Source organism: Carex rostrata, chromosome 27, assembly GCF_964058835.1.
Source record: "Carex rostrata chromosome 27, lpCarRost1.2, whole genome shotgun sequence".
Taxonomy (NCBI): Eukaryota; Viridiplantae; Streptophyta; class Magnoliopsida; order Poales; family Cyperaceae; genus Carex; species Carex rostrata.
The window spans coordinates 4,928,180-4,944,202 of record NC_135944.1 but is presented as its reverse complement, the minus strand read 5'-3'; the positions used below and the strand labels follow the sequence as shown (position 1 = coordinate 4,944,202).

The window sequence follows — 16,023 nt, the reverse complement described above, 5'->3', positions numbered from 1 at the left end:
TAATCCAAATCCAGGTCAAACATCCAATACCACACAAATCGAAAGCACATATTGTACAGAAATCTGTTTACCTCATAGCAATCAATCCAGATAATTCAAATCGAGTTGCAATAACTATTCATAATCAACGCGACGTAGTCGGAACTTCAATCGGAACAATCAATATCAAAATATTTATACAAAAATACTTCTTTTATTTCTCATTTTTTCTCTGTACTCTTCTTTTATTAAGTATGTATTTTTTTCATCTTAATCTGATTAAAATTGAGAAAGAATCCTATATTGGAGTTTTAACGGTGGTAGAAAAATGTGGCAACAACATGCACGGGTCGTGTGGCCTTAGTGCCACGATGGGATTTCTCATTTTAAAAATTTAAGCTTTTATATAACAACCTTTAAATTCTTATATATTGTAAATCAATAAAAAATAATTTAAAATTTTATAAAAAAAATACTGGGTGTTACAACGCGTGTACGTGTGTTTTTATAAGAAATGCATTTTTTATCCACAAAGGTTACAAAATGTGTGGTTGGCACTCTTTGTATGATTGTCTGTTAACGAAGTCATCAATGTGTTGAATTTGGTCTTACTTTTCTTAAAACAATTTAGGTATTTGGAATCGATTAGAATGTTGTTAACGAAGTCATCAATAGGTATGAATAAAACCACTGTAATAAAGCAATAGACAATGGTTTCATTTTGGAATCGATTAGAATCATTTAGAGTAATAGGGATAAGTACACTACAGACGTTCTTGGTCTTATAATATTTGTGTGGAACATGATAGAAAATGAATTTTAAAAACACGAAAATATAACAATATCAATATGGATTTTGATTAAAGAGGAGGGTTCAAATGCCTTCATTTTTTGTGTCTCAACCATGCCTTCATTTTTTAAAACTTTAATAACTCAAAATTTAAAATTTCAAAGTCAAAATAAAACCATTAGATGTGATGTATATTATTTTCTCTATGTGCTCATAAAAAATTATCACATTTTGATTTTGTTTTTATGTGAATCAATAAATTGAAAAATCAACGTTTAGAAATTATCCACATTAGTATGTTTTTTACAAGCTCTTAATGACAACCAAAATAAAATTGAACTGCCATAATTTTTTACACTTGCATAGATAAAATGATGTAGATCATATCCAACGGTTTTATTTTAACTTCTAAGTTTTAAATTTTGAGTTATTAAAGTTTTTAAAAATGGAGGCATTTTGTTTTAAAATGATGTAGATCATATCCAACGGTTTTATTTTAACTTCTAAGTTTTAAATTTGGAGTTATTAAAGTTTTTAAAAATGGAGGCATTTGAACCCTCCTCTTGAATAACATATATTTTTAGGAAGTAGTGGTTGGTTATTGTTTAGGTATAGAATAGTGCTTTAAATACTCATGAACTTCAGCAATTTGTTGAATGAGAAAATACAATTGATCAATTTTCAGAAATCAGTAAACAGTTTTGTGTTTACTAGCATTTTCCAATAATTTTGTTATTTCTCTACTAGTATGCCATGAAAGCCACCACCATTATTAATGGCAAAGGGCAGCGACAACTGTAACATCCCAGTTTTTAAATATTTGGAAATTTTATTTGACATAAAGTTAGACATGTAGTTAATTATAACATGATTGAGATTAATCTTGAATTTATGTAAACTAATCTCAATAACTGTCTATTTTTTTATTATTTATAAATCACGTATGTGATTATACATGTTTTCCTCCATCTTGAAATATATTTATTTTGTTATGGTTGTAACATCTGGAAATTTTAAACCATAAAATTATGTAGGGCCAAATATTAATTTTAAATGTTATGGGGGTCTCAGACCAAAAGTAAAGAAAAAAATGGTGGTGGAAATGAGAGGAGAAATGAGAGTCTATGACAATCGTACACAACGACGAGAAGCAGGAGACCGAGGTGAAGAGCTCCACGATTTGCTTGTTTGCCTGAGATTCACTAGCTGCTCTCGAACGACTTGATTCTGAACAGTGAAAACTTCGAGCTAATTTTAAACTAATTTTATTGTTGTCATTTTCTTGTCAATTTCATTGCTTATTGTTGTTGCTTGCTTGTTTACTTCATTGTTAATTAGTTGTAATTAAGTTCATAAATGGTGCTGAAATTTACAAATTGGTAGCTAAATTTAGAATTATTATTTGAGTTGGGATGTATTTTAAATTTTTATTTCCTATAACTAATGTAAATTGATGGAAAATATCATTATGTAATAAGATTCAATTTTTTTATTCCCACGATGGTGCACCGGTTTTCTCCGTCCTCCACCTCATCATTACAAAAATCGATGCATTTTTTAATCGGTATCAATTATATTTTTGTTCATATTCATTGTCAGTTTTTAGCTATACTTTCTTTAGTAATAAAATCCTGAAAATTTTGTAGAAGTTACGTCTAGAACAACTATGGGATCAAGTTATAAGTAAATTCGATTAATACATAATTTTGATACAAATAACTGAAGCTTTACTTACGATTTACATATTAGATTATGTAACTTTAATCTTTAAATAAAATTGGATTATTTGTAATAAATAAAGAAATTGTTCTCTATAAACTAACATATTTTGAAAACAAATCAGAATTAATTTCCCACAATTATCCTCATTGTATAACTGAATATTCATTTCTACACATTCCAATAATCGTTCCAATGTATATCATCAGTATGTGTTCCCGCAAATTAAATTTGTAGGTTTATAAACCCACATAATCCCAAAACATGATATATGTGACCGTACTAGACATAGCAACAAAAAGACTTAATTATTGCAAGTGACAATTATTGGCGCTTGCTCACCGTACAGGTTTAGTATGGTTGATATGATCTGCAGTTAGAACCTTATCTGGATGAAGAGGGCTCATTTTATCCAACATATCAGATGTGTTAATGGGCTAAAGGCGGGTGTGACTTGGTAAATGGTAGAGCCCAAATTTATCAAGGAGTCCAGTAATCAACTAGCCCGTGTGAAGCCCAACAGATTTAATTAGCCCATTAACTCATCCCGTGTCACTCCACAGTAATAATATGTTCAGTGGCATCATTCCAAACTTTGAGCAAAAGAAATATTGCTCGTAAGAAAAAATTACTAAATTTGATTTAAAATAAGGAACACAAAGGCATAAAATGGATTATCTATTTTATATAAGGTGAGTCCCTGTTCTTGTATAAAAAAAAAATTATATTTCATTTACACAAAAATGAGATAATATCCACAACGATAATGTACTGAAATCAATAGTCAAGTCCAGAATCATGGAGGACAAATCAGAAGGTGGTGCTTTATTTAGTGCTGCCGTGTTTGCTTTATTTAGTTTACTTTTTATCAATAGCTTTAGTTTACTTTTGTTTTCTTTATTTGCTTTAACCTTATGATCAATAGCTTAAGTTTACTTTTGTTTTGTTTTCTTTATTTGCTTTAATCTTATCAATAGCTTTAGCTTACTTTTGTTTCTTTATCAATAGCTTTAGTTTACTTTTGTTTTTTAGTCATGTTGGGTTGTATAAAACTTATTGCTTGATACTCTGTATTATAAAATCATTCAGATACATGCATGGTTTTCTTGATTTGTTTGGTGACATCCAACTAGTTCAAAAACATTTTTGGTCGTTTATTGTAACAGTTTTCTCACTGTGGTATCACGGTGTGGTGTTATTATTTTTAACGTATATACATATATACCTATATATATATGATATGTGTGTGTGTATATATAGAGAAAGAGTTGGACTACAGTACTTCGCGAAGTAAAACGAGTATTTTACTTCATCACACTCATATTATTTATAGAGGGAGAGATTAACTAATATCAAAACGTTTGGTACTAAGCCGTGGAACAAACACTTTGATTTTTTACATTTTCAAAGTCCAAACAGTCGATCCAAAATGTCAACATTCAATTTATATTAAAATGTGCTTGGAGAACAAATTTTACATTTTTTTTGTTTTTTTTACTATTTATTAAGTATGTTTAAAATCGTTGTTTCCAATGATTAGTGATTTTTTTCATTATTTATTAAAATTAATGATTTTATAAGTGACTTCATAAATAGTAAACAAATTCAAAGAAAATGTAAAAGTAGAACATGCATGGCTTGACAAGATGAAGGTAAGATGGGAAAACACGGTGAGAATAATTATTATTTTATCACTTAGTTTATTTATTATATTTGTTTGAATACATAGAGTGAATATGGCTATTTGTTTGGATTTAAGATGTGTAAGTTCTTTTTATAATTGCAAGAGTCCTAGTTCCTTTCATGAAATAGTGGCTAGTTCTTTTTATAATTTGGATTTAAGATAAGTTCTTTTTAAGATGTGCTAGTTCCTTTCATGAAATTTAATTTGGTTCGGTTCTAATCGGTTGGTAAGTTTAATTCGATTGGTTCGGTTCTATTTCTGAAAACCGAATAAAACTTTGGTTAAGGCATTTCAATTGTGATTAATTGTATCATTTATTTCAAACTTATTTCGGACCAAATTGTGTTTTTTAAATTGGATTATCAAAATAATGTTCAATTCAACATTTATGACAAATTAATTTGTCAAAATTTTAGAGAAAAAATTTGTTGTTTCTTAATTACATTTCAATTGTGATTAAATTAGTATTAATTAAAATAATAAGAAATATGTTCTAATCATTAAACAACAATTAAGGCATTAAATTGGAATTGTTTATTGAAAAAGACGTTCAATAAACATCAATTGTCTCTTATATTATTATTTTTTATAGTGAAAATGTTTATTGAAAAAGACAATATTATTTTCCATAAATCAAATTCCTACAAATACATCATTATAACTATATTAAATAATCATGTTTAGAATGACACAATATTATCTTGAAACAATTATTATTACATTGTCTTGAAAAATAATGGTCTGGATCTAGATTACATGTTTTAAATCAAATAGTCTTGACAATCTGGATTAATTACATGGATAGTGTAGGACCTGATGAGGTTTTTGCGTAGTCTCAATTCTAGCCTTGTTGGAGGGTCACGGGTCTTCAATTATTTGTTGCATAGGCAAATAGAGACAATTGCATGGACAAATATCAAACTTTTCACATGAGTTACTTTTGTAAGGGAACACCCATGAAACAAGTTTCATTGTGTCGTAAATGTCATTTCTATTACATTGACACTTCACACCCATGTAACAACTAATGGTTACCTGTGTAAAAAATCCAAATTCTAGTAGTGATTTTGATAAAATTGACAGTATACAATACATAATTATTTTACATATTAGTTCAACATTGGATCAATGATTTAACATGCTTAGTTTTAAGGGTAGAATTGAGACATGGAGATCACACAAGAGATTATTGTACTGTACTTGCGATTTTATTTCATGAGTGTTGTAATTAAAATCTTTGTAAATAATTTTTTTTATCAATACATCTGCTGCTCGACACTTACCGATAACCTTAAAAAATATAATGTCCTCAAAATATTAAAAGATCTTGATAGAAGTCATTCTTAGCCTCAACAACAAAATAAGCATCTTTAAGTATTCATTATTGTCTTTTGAAAAAGTTGGTAAACAGAATAAGCATCTTAAGTATTTATCATTATCTTATCTTTTGACAAAGTTGGTAGTTGGATGCTTACTTTACGAACAATTAATTGAGTATAATTATAGATAGTAAAGTTCCGTGGACAAAAGAACAAAACCTCAATAATGCACCACATGGGACCAACGCCACCCACCGATGCATCAATCAACTTTTAATTCCTACCAATGAAAGAAATGCCTTCACATGACTTGCTTGTGCCAAAAGCTACTACAACACTCTTTATCCAGTTCTTCTCCGTCCCACCAACTCTTAATAGTTCCAGAACATATTCTCCAACTATCCCCATTCCATTTTCTCTGACCACTAGCTGTAGCTCTCGTTCAAAACAAAAATGGCGATGATACTTGATGCCTTCTTGTCAAACTTTAGCAAACTTCTCGTCGAAATGGTGCAGGAGGAGGTGGACATCCTGTTGGGCATCCCTGGCCAGATTGAGAAGCTCGACGAGACTGTTCGTGACATTCAAAGTGTCCTTGCTGATGCAGAGAGGAGGCAGAGCAAGGGAAGTGCCATTGAGCGGTGGCTTATGAAGCTCAAGGATGTCATGTACGATGCCGATGAAGTCATTGACCTCTGTCAAATCAAGGCAAAGGAGTGCCAAGCTACCTCCAGTTCCTGTTCCTCTTTGAATGCTCACTGTGGCTGCCATTTTCTGTCTTGCTTCCGCAACCCATTATTTTCTCATGAAATTGGTTCTAAAATCAAGGATATCCATTTGAGGCTGGAGGAGATTGCCAAGAGTAAGGCTAATCTGGGTTTGACCGAAGCACAAATCTTACCGGGGACTTTCAATCAAGGCAACCAAGTGAACACGCTCACCTGGCGCAAGACTGATCCTTTGGTTGTGCTAGCTGATATTGCAGGAAAAAAGATTGAAGAAGATACTGAGGTTCTAGTGAACTGGCTGACCCAAGAAGAGAATGATGTGAACGGAAATGTCCGTGTTTATGGTATTGTGGGGATGGGAGGAATTGGGAAGACCACTCTCGCAAAAAGGATCTACAATGATCCGAGAATTAAGGAGGGATTCCAGTTAAAAATCTGGGTATACATCTCAAAGGAGGTGAGAATAGTGGAAGTGTTTAAGTGTCTAATCCGAGGGGCACAAGGTCATCACGGTGCTGTGCATGCCCAGGAGAGATCGGAGCTGGTGCCTTTACTCGAGAGCCTCGTTCGGGGTAAAAAGTTTATTTTTGTTCTTGATGATGTTTGGGAAGAGAGTCAAGCAGTTTTGAAAGACTGGTTGCGTGCTCCCATGAATGGGGGAGCTCATGGGAGTAGGCTACTAGTCACTACTCGGGATGGAAATGTTGCGAATCGCATGGGGGCATCAAAATCACATCGGGTGGAGAAGCTCTCTGATGAGGATGGCTGGTCTCTCTTAGTAAAACAGGTAATGCCTTAGCCTTGCTACTTTGTCTAAATTATGATATTAAGTATTGGGTCCTTAAACAAACAATTAGGTAGAGGATTAATTAACAAATCTAATACCATTTAATCCTATATAAACACTGGTCACCGATTCGGTTATTCTTCATATAAGATTTTTTTTAATTGATGGACAAAATACGGTACATGACATAAACAGCCAAAAATTTTATTAATAGGAAATTTAAAAAATATATATATATTGACAATAGTGAAAGGTTGAATTGGAATTTGAAATCTAAGAAAATATTAATAATTAATAACATCCAGCAGACGTTATCAATTATAACGTCTTGATTAAGGATATCTAATTAATTGCTAGTTGACGAAATAGGAAAATAACGCAGGACGTTGTCCTCCATAACATTGGAAAATAAATAAATAAATAAATGCGGACGTTAAATAAGTATCATATATAGTTATACGGTTGCTGGATTAAACCTTATTGGTGGTCTCAACATTGCATGGATTTTAAGGAAATATAAGAAATTATGCTATTCCTCCATTACAAAAGAGAATATATAAAATTGAAAATAATAGCATTATTTTTAGATCAAGCATCTCTGTTCCAACTCTGTTTTACTCTGTAAAACTAAATTCCAATTTCAGTAATTGGCTCAGATCTTCATCTTGTTTTTAAAAAATTATGGCAAGCGATGGCCTGCCTAAATAATTTTTTTTTTTTTAAATCCAGTTTCAGCAATTGTCGACTGCAGTTGGCAGGACGTGCTGGGATGGTTATCAGATGTATTAGTCTCTACTAGCATAAGCTGTTTACTTAGTTCAGTTTCTACCAGTACTGTTCATTTACTTTCCAGTTTTAATTTGTCTAGGACTAGTTTTAATATCTTAGCTGCAATTTCAATTTCTCTTTTCTATCCAGAATGTAATGAACTATTTTATTAAATGCATGCCTATGGGTTTCCAATAAAAAAAAAGGCATAAGCTGTTTAATAGGCCAAAATACAAAACTTTTTGTTGCACCTGTTTAATCCACTTTTAATTGGTTGCACTGCTTTCAAAAATAAGTTATCCAAAATTAAGTTGGTTGAACTGATTTCTATCCACATTTATGTTTCTCTTTTCTTTGAAAAATAGTATTTGTTAGTTATCAATGTGTCATTTGGTTTAAACATCTTAAGTTTCTAAGACACTTGACAATATCTGACAGGTGTTTCAAAATGAGAATGAGAGTGAGATTGAAGAATTTAAGGATATTGGGTTGCAACTAGTTGAAAAATGTGATGGTTTGCCTCTTGCCATCAAAAGCATAGGTGGTGTGCTTTACATGAAGCGCAAAACAATAGTTGAGTGGCAAGCAGTATTAACAAACGATGTTTGGTCCAAGGATGGGCTGCTAGAAGATGTCCATCGAGCGTTGTACTTGAGCTACGAGGACCTTTCATCACCTCTGAAACAGTGCTTCATCTTTTGCTCCCTCTTTCCTGAAGATTTTGAGTATAATTTAAATATAATTTATATGTGGCTAGCAGAAGGATTTTTGCCAAATAAGAAATATTTTTTGAATTTGGGGACAGAGCACTATACGGAGTTAGTTCTACGAAATCTTTTGGAAGAGACTGCCACAAACCATGGTAATCGTAATTTTAAAATGCATGACCTTTTGTGGTCTTTCGCCCGCCTTTTAGGAAAAAATGAGAATTGTGTATTATGAGAAGTAACTGATGTGAAAACTGAGGGTTCACAAAAAATACGAAGGTTATCAATAGAAGGAAATGAGGTGAACACTGGAGTAATTAAAAAAGAAAAAGGATTGAGAACATTATTATTGCATTATGGTAAACCTGAAATTGGACTTGATAATTTGTGTAAAGCCTTGTCAAACCTCCGCATCTTAGATCTCAGTGAGTCTAGTTTCTCAATACTACCAGATTCTTTATGTGACCTCGTGCATCTGAGATACTTAGATGTCAACAAATCAGAGGTAACAGAACTTCCAAATTCCATTGGAAACCTCAAATATCTAGTATATTTAAATCTTTTTGGTTGCTCAAACTTATCACATGTCCCTGAAACTATCATCAATCTACACGAACTGAAATTTCTGATTTTGAGTCGAAACATCAAGACGATACCTGCAGGCTTGAAAAAACTAGACAAGCTCGTTGATCTACACGAATTCAAGCCATATCAGAACAACTTGGAGGGCTTCAGTAGCCTTGACGAGTTAGAAACTCTATCAAATTTAATTTTTCTTACTTTATATTGTTTGGAGGAAGTATCCGATATGAACCTAGCAAAACAAGCAAAACTTTTGAGCAAGGATCAGTTGCGAGACCTAACCCTAGAATACACTTCTTTAAGTTCGGAAGAACAACTTTCCCAAACCAATGAGAAGAAGATAACAACCGAGAATGTTTTAAATGAGCTTTGTCCTCCACTTTATGTAGAATCTGTTAGAATTGAAAATTACTTCGGTACTCATCTTCCTAATTGGCTGAATTCTAGGGCATACCTTTCAAACTTGAAAGCTCTATGGATTAAAAATTGTGCCTGCTTTGAGGAGGTTGCATCATTAGGCCTACTCCCTAATTTGGAGTTTCTTAGAGTTTATAAAGCCTATTCAGTTGTGAATATTGGAGAAGAGTTCTTGTTGGGGAGTATCCAAAGCAGAGAAACAACAATAACGAGTTGTTCTGTCAAACCCGCATTTCCCAAATTGAGGGAACTACACTTTGCATTTATGAAAAATTGGAAAGAGTGGCAGTGGAATAAGGAACAACCAGCCATGCCCAACCTGAAAATTTTAACTATTGCATATTGTCCCCATTTGAGATCTCTTCCGGAGGGTCTTTCCCACCATGCTACTTCCTTGGAGTCCCTATATATTTCTCATGTTGACAATCTAATAACTGTGGGTAACCTTAAAGTACAGACGATGAAATTATGGGACTCTGAAATGGAAACCCTCCCAGAATACTTGACCACAATAACGGCACAGAAGCTAGAGATCAGGGGTTGTCCTGAGAGGTTGCTGTCGAAGATTGTAAGCCAAGAAGAAACTGGTTCTGAGAGGATCAAATTCAAGCACATTCCCAAGGTGACTATCAATGGAGAGAAAACATTCGTATCAGGCGCACTAGTTGATTCTGATCACAGCTAAGGTTGTTAACCAAGGATATACTCTGATGCTGGGTAATTATAATTTTTCCGTGTTTAGTTTTTACTTTTTATTATGACTTTTGTGAAGCAAACATTGTTTATTTGATAATCAACGATCTTTTTCTTTTAAAGTGTAGGTATCAAATTACATGCAGCAATCGAATGTCTGGATCACTAGCTAGGCTTGGAACAGAAAGATGCAAACACATTTGCAACGTGGGTATGCTGGAATTGTAGTTTTATTTTTCATCGTAAGATTTTCACAATGTAACCAAGAATTTTGATTTTTCTTTCCACTTTAAATGCAGCATATAGATTATTTAAAGTATGATAATTGCAACAACAACTGTACAGAGCCAACAAAGAGGTAATTTACATTTCTGCCCTCCCTTTTCATTTAGTATTACATTCAAGCACCTGAATTAGGGTTGCTAATGATTAAAGTTCGGCTCAAATTCGGCTCGCCTCAATGAGAGAAGTAAAATGATTCGGCTCAAACTCGACTCGGCTCGGCTCATGTAAACACTTGGCTCGACTCGTGAGTTTGCGACCGGCTCATATTTTTACTTATTTGCACTTTTCATTAAGCAAGCATTTGTTATGAACAATAAAGGAATTGTTTTGACTTTTGAGGGGTTAATGCAAGCCTATTGCTCAATTTTTTTTATACGGATAAATTTCGAATTTTAATTTCAATTTTTTTATGCGGATAAATTTAAAAAAAAAATTCTAATTTAAAAAAAATTCAAATTTCAAAAAAAAATTTCAAATTTCAAATTTCATTTTTTTTTCAAAGTTTTTTCAATTTTTTTTTAAATTTTCAAAATTTTTCAAATTTCAATTTTTTTTCAAAGTTTTTTCAAATTTTGAAATTTTGAAATTTGAAAAAAGAATTGAAATTTGAAATTTATCCGCATAAAAAAAAATTGAAATTAAACTTTGAAATTTTTCTGCAAAAAAAAATTAAGCAATAAGTTTGTATTCCCTCAAAAGTCAAAACAATTGCTTGATTGCTCATAACAAATGTTTGCTTAATGAAAAATGCAAATAAGTAAAAAATATGAGCCGACTCACGACCTCGCGAGTCGAACTAAGTGTTTACATGAGCCAAGCAGAGCTTTTTCTTTCAAAAGCAAGCTGAGTTGAGTTCGAGTTTTTTTTAGTTTTGAGTCCGATTCGTTATGAAATATTGAGCCACTCAACTCACCGATTCACGAACCGGCTCGACTCATTAGCAGTCCTAACCTGAATAATGGATGTAGATATTGTAACACAGTAACAGTCATGATCAGTAATGCACAAGTTTACTACCACAAAGCATGATACAAAACCTCCAAATTTAAATTTGTCTTATTTTATTTATTTATTTAGTTTTGTTTTTATAACAGTCCATCTAACTTGTTTTTGGAATTTCGATTATGTCCAAATCGACTTGAATACATGAAATCATTCCTATTGATATAAATAAAACTTGCAGTCCAAGCCTCCAAGAAAAAAAAAGGAAAACATGTTGGTTGTAGTTGTAATCTTTTCAATATATTTACAAGTATAAGGGTCGTTCTGCTGACAATCTCGTAGCGACTCTTTATATGCACAGCAAGAAGAAGCTTATTCTCGCCAATACTCTTTTTTTATTCAGGTAAATTAATTCCTTACCTGGTCTAACGTACTAGCTTAGCTTTATATTAATTAGCATATATCTGATTCATTTTTTATCTAGTTTTATGTTAATTTAATGTGGAGAGACGAGTGTAGCGGGTACATATTCAAATTTCAGTACCTATTGATTTAGCTTACCAATACAAAAAGAACCTATGCAAATGATTTAGTTCCACAACAGTACGGTACTTAACTGAACTTGGTTTGTGAGTAGCATGTTCTTGTCTGTTTTTATTTGGCCCCCTGTTTCATCAACTATGAAAGAAGTATGAACTATTTCAATCCAGCTATCTCAAATAGAACCGTATCACAATTATTTGATTCATAACATGATTTAGTTTTTGTGCATTATTCTGGTTTTATAATTAACCAACTGATAAACGTCCAATACAAAACTAAGAGATATATAGGTGTATCGAAGATGATTTTTTCAATAGGTTTATCTAAGCAATATTTTTTGGTTAATTTGAGCATTTTGTGCACATATACAACTATCAGTACTAAACAGCTGATTTATGTTTTCTGTTTGTGCTTTATAGATTTAGCAACCAAAGGTGCCAATGTTGAAATCTGCAAAAGAACAGTGTTGATGGTAAAATAATTCATTTGCAATGGATTATTTGTTCAGGAAGGAAAATCATTCCTTGTTATCAAATAGAACTGTTGAATCTTTTTCATTTTTTTTTATTCTTTTCACTAAATAAATCCGATGTAATTAATATTTCCAAAAAAAGTTATATTTTTTTTTGCATATTATGATGATTATGATTAATTGGACTAAATTGACAATTTGAATATTGCTTTCTCAGATCAAGCATAAAGATAAAAAAAATATTTTATTTTCATTTTACTTACAAGCTAGTTGCGTATTAATTTTTGTGCTAAATATCATTCCATGTTTCACCAAATACTGTCAATATATTGACATGGACCGTAAAAAAAATTTCAATGATGGATGGTAAAATTTGTATCAATGTTTTTATCATTTTTCATGAGTATGATATGCATAAATTTTAATTGTCACATTTCAAAATATGAGTTATTTTTTACAGTTATCGAAAAATTATTAAGTTAATTCGTTGTTAATAAATTCCCATTTTAAAAATAATGCATTCACATACCTCCAAAATATTCAATTCAGACAAAGATATTTCCAAATAACAATTTGGACAATTACTATGAATAATATCATAATTTTGAATAGGAAGCATTTGCAAGTGCCAAAAATACAACAATGGGATTTCTATAAAATAGAGGGGCATAAAAAGTTCGAAATATGAATGAAATAAAATTGTTTGCTCTATATGGAAGTTCACAAGTTCGAAATATGAATGAAAGATCTTTGATATATATTAAATAGTTGGATGAATTAATCTCTACCTCTTCTTAATATAATCGTCAAATTTATCCATCAAATTCAAAATATAGCAGAAAAGTTTGCATGTTGAAGTTGATGGAATAGATGTTCAATTTTCAACTAAACTTATTTTTATAACCATGGATGAAAATTAATTTTTGTTCTAGCTGTTGTATTTGGGGAAATTGTGAGAATGCCACTACAAAATCTTAAAATTGTGAGATTTCCACTACAAACTTCAAAATTGTGAGAATGCCACTATAAAACGTTCATAATTGTGAAAATGCCATTGACAGTGTATTTTTATAATATTTTTATCAAAAAATAACTGAAAAATACTGTTTTGATATACATAATTATGTATTCCGATTATACCCTTCATACAAAAAAAAGTAACACTCTAGTTGATATCGCCTCTTCAAATTAATTTTTGATAAAAATATTATAAGAATACACTGTTAATGACATTTTCACAATTATGGACGTTTTATAGTGGCATTCTCACAATTTTGAAGTTTGTAGTGGCAATCTCACAATTTCAAGGTTTTGTAGTGGCAATCTCACAATTTTCCCATTGTATTTTGCTCCAATTAATGCTCAGTTTTCGGCTGGTGTAGGTCTCAATTTTTGTTCTAGCTCGCTCGCTAACAGCTCACTCGATAGTGAACTGAGCTGTTAACGAGCCAGCTCGGTTCAGGCTCGGGCTCAAATAAACAAGCTGAGCTAGAGGCCAGCTCAGACCGGGCCAGCTCGGCTCGGCCCATAAAGGCCCATATAATTTTAGGTCTAAGTCTCATTTTCAAATAACGGCGAATTTGAATCCTCTTCATTCTCCGACTCCTCTACTCCTCTTCACTCTCCTAGGTTAGATCCCGACTCGGCGACTCCCGAGTACTCCACCGGACAACAGACTCACGCGGTCGCGCTGTCTCGCGCTGTGACACAGTCCTGCCGCCTCGTGCTGTCACGCAGTCCCGCTGCCTCGCACAATCGCGCCGCCTCGCTCTGCCGTGCCGCCTCATATCTGACCCAAACTCGCATTGTCATTGTCACTAAGCAAGGGTTAAAGGTTTTTTTCTGATTTTTTTCTTATGATAAATAACAGATGCTTGATGGGTTTTTTTTCTGATTTTTTTCTCTGATAAATGACGGTTCTGTGCTTACTGGTACGTTGTACCAGTATCTGTTTCGTACCAGTTCTTTTGGTACCAGTTCTATTTTATAATGGTTCTGTGCTTACTGGTACGTTGTACCAGTATCTGTTTAAAGGTAATGGTTCTGTGCTTATTGGTACGTTGTACCAGTATCTTTTGGTACCAGTTCTATTTTATAAAAAAATTCACAACCCAAACGGGTATTAATGAAATTTGTAAGCCTTCTATGTAATGTCTAACCTTTTTTTTTATCCAGCTTTATTAGGGCATAAGTTTTTGTCTCCCAACTTGCTAGTTGATGGCGTGAAGCAAGGTGCTTCCTTGTTATTTTGTATGAATTTATGCTCCATTTCAATATATTTTTTTTTTATTTTGTTATTACATTGCTTTTAAGGCTGTTCTAAAGCTGATTTACTTCTGTGAAAATGGCGTATGTTTATATTTTCTGAAATTTGAATGATAACTCTTTCATATGGACATATTTAACTGCTTGTCCATTTATAAATCATCAGAAATAACCTTTGTATAACAGCAGAGCAGCCCAATAAAGCAGCAGAGCAGCCCAATAAAGCCCAGTGAGCCAGCTCGCGAGCTAGTTCGAGCTGGCTTGTCACAAGCTGAGCCAAAACTTTTGGCTCGGGACCCCTATGTCCAGCTCACTCGGTCCAGGCTCGGGTCAGAATTAACAAGCTGAGCCAAGGCCCAGCTCGTTTACAGCCCTAATTGTCAATAAAAAAAACACATGACACAAAGTAGGCCCGGCCCAAATTTGGGTTGTTAAATCCTAGATGAATTTACTCGAGGAAGTCACACATACCTTTAACCTTTTAACACACCTAATCTGTTCGATGAAATGCGCACCTTCATTCAGATTGAGCAATAAACCTAGAGTAGAACCAGAGTGTTTTTCAGCTCATTAAGATTTTAGTGAGCTTAAATTTTTGAAATCTATAGAATTGATTTTAAATGACGAATCAAACTATTTAGACTGATTTATCACATGAATGATGCATTTTGATAGGATCATGTGTCAAAGGCCCTTACCAAACTGTTATTGGATTAAGAATAAAAGGGATTTGAACTCCCATCAAGAGCCAACCCAAAATTAAAGAAAGCAAAGCCCATGATCCAATAACAACTCGGCCCAAATTGGGTCTTGCTCGACAAGCCCATTTGAGGCTCACCCGATAAAGCCCAGCCGGATCCAGCTCAGATTCGGATTATGGCCACCGCTGCTTATGCGAGTATCACCACCTTTATGCGAACTCCTCTAACCGCTCTAACATCGCGAAAAGACAATTAGGGAGACGACTTACTTAGAGCCCCCATTAATGCGGGGTCGAACTTTTACTTCTAAGAGAGGTATCATATAGAATAGAATATAAATACTTCCTAAACTTCCCACTTTGGGAGCCCACATCTAACATTCTTGATCTCGAACCATCTTTCCAAGGCCTACTATTTTCCAGACATAGGGCGTATCACATTTACTTATCAAAGTTATATATCTTAAGAGTTAATTTAGTATAAAGTCAAATTACAAAAACAATAAGAAATAAATATAAAAAAATTAACTTATAAACATTAACTTCTTTGTTTTTAACTGTTTAATATTATACTAAATTAATTTATAAATTTGACATATAAACACATTATTCGTAAAGTATATCAGTTTTAACAATTTTAGCT

The 16,023-nt window shown here is 32.7% G+C and overlaps 1 protein-coding gene across 6 annotated transcripts; it reads left to right on the top strand.

Moving 5' to 3' along the window:
- Window positions 1-5,742: 5,742 nt before the first annotated feature.
- Window positions 5,743-12,579, top strand: LOC144544731 (putative disease resistance protein RGA3). 6 transcript variants are annotated; one of them, XM_078293290.1, is made up of 6 exons: window positions 5,744-7,006; window positions 8,213-9,228; window positions 9,938-10,197; window positions 10,302-10,384; window positions 10,473-11,803; window positions 12,363-12,579. In XM_078293290.1, exons 1-2 carry the CDS (start codon window positions 5,945-5,947, stop codon window positions 8,714-8,716), a joined length of 1,566 nt encoding a protein of 521 aa, XP_078149416.1. In that variant the 5' UTR covers window positions 5,744-5,944; the 3' UTR covers window positions 8,717-9,228; window positions 9,938-10,197; window positions 10,302-10,384; window positions 10,473-11,803; window positions 12,363-12,579. The 6 variants fall into 6 exon arrangements, with proteins under 6 accessions (XP_078149417.1, XP_078149416.1, XP_078149412.1 ...); XM_078293286.1 differs by having other exon boundaries at window positions 8,213-10,197; window positions 10,302-10,380; XM_078293285.1 differs by having other exon boundaries at window positions 8,213-10,197.
- Window positions 12,580-16,023: the final 3,444 nt, after the last annotated feature.

Coding starts and splice junctions, on each gene's coding strand:
- LOC144544731 (XM_078293290.1), top strand. CDS start 5,945: ATGGCGATGATACTTGATGCCTTCTTGTCAAACTTTAGCAAACTTCTC. Junction 7,007..8,212: donor GGTCTCTCTTAGTAAAACAG/GTAATGCCTTAG, acceptor AATATCTGACAG/GTGTTTCAAAATGAGAATGA.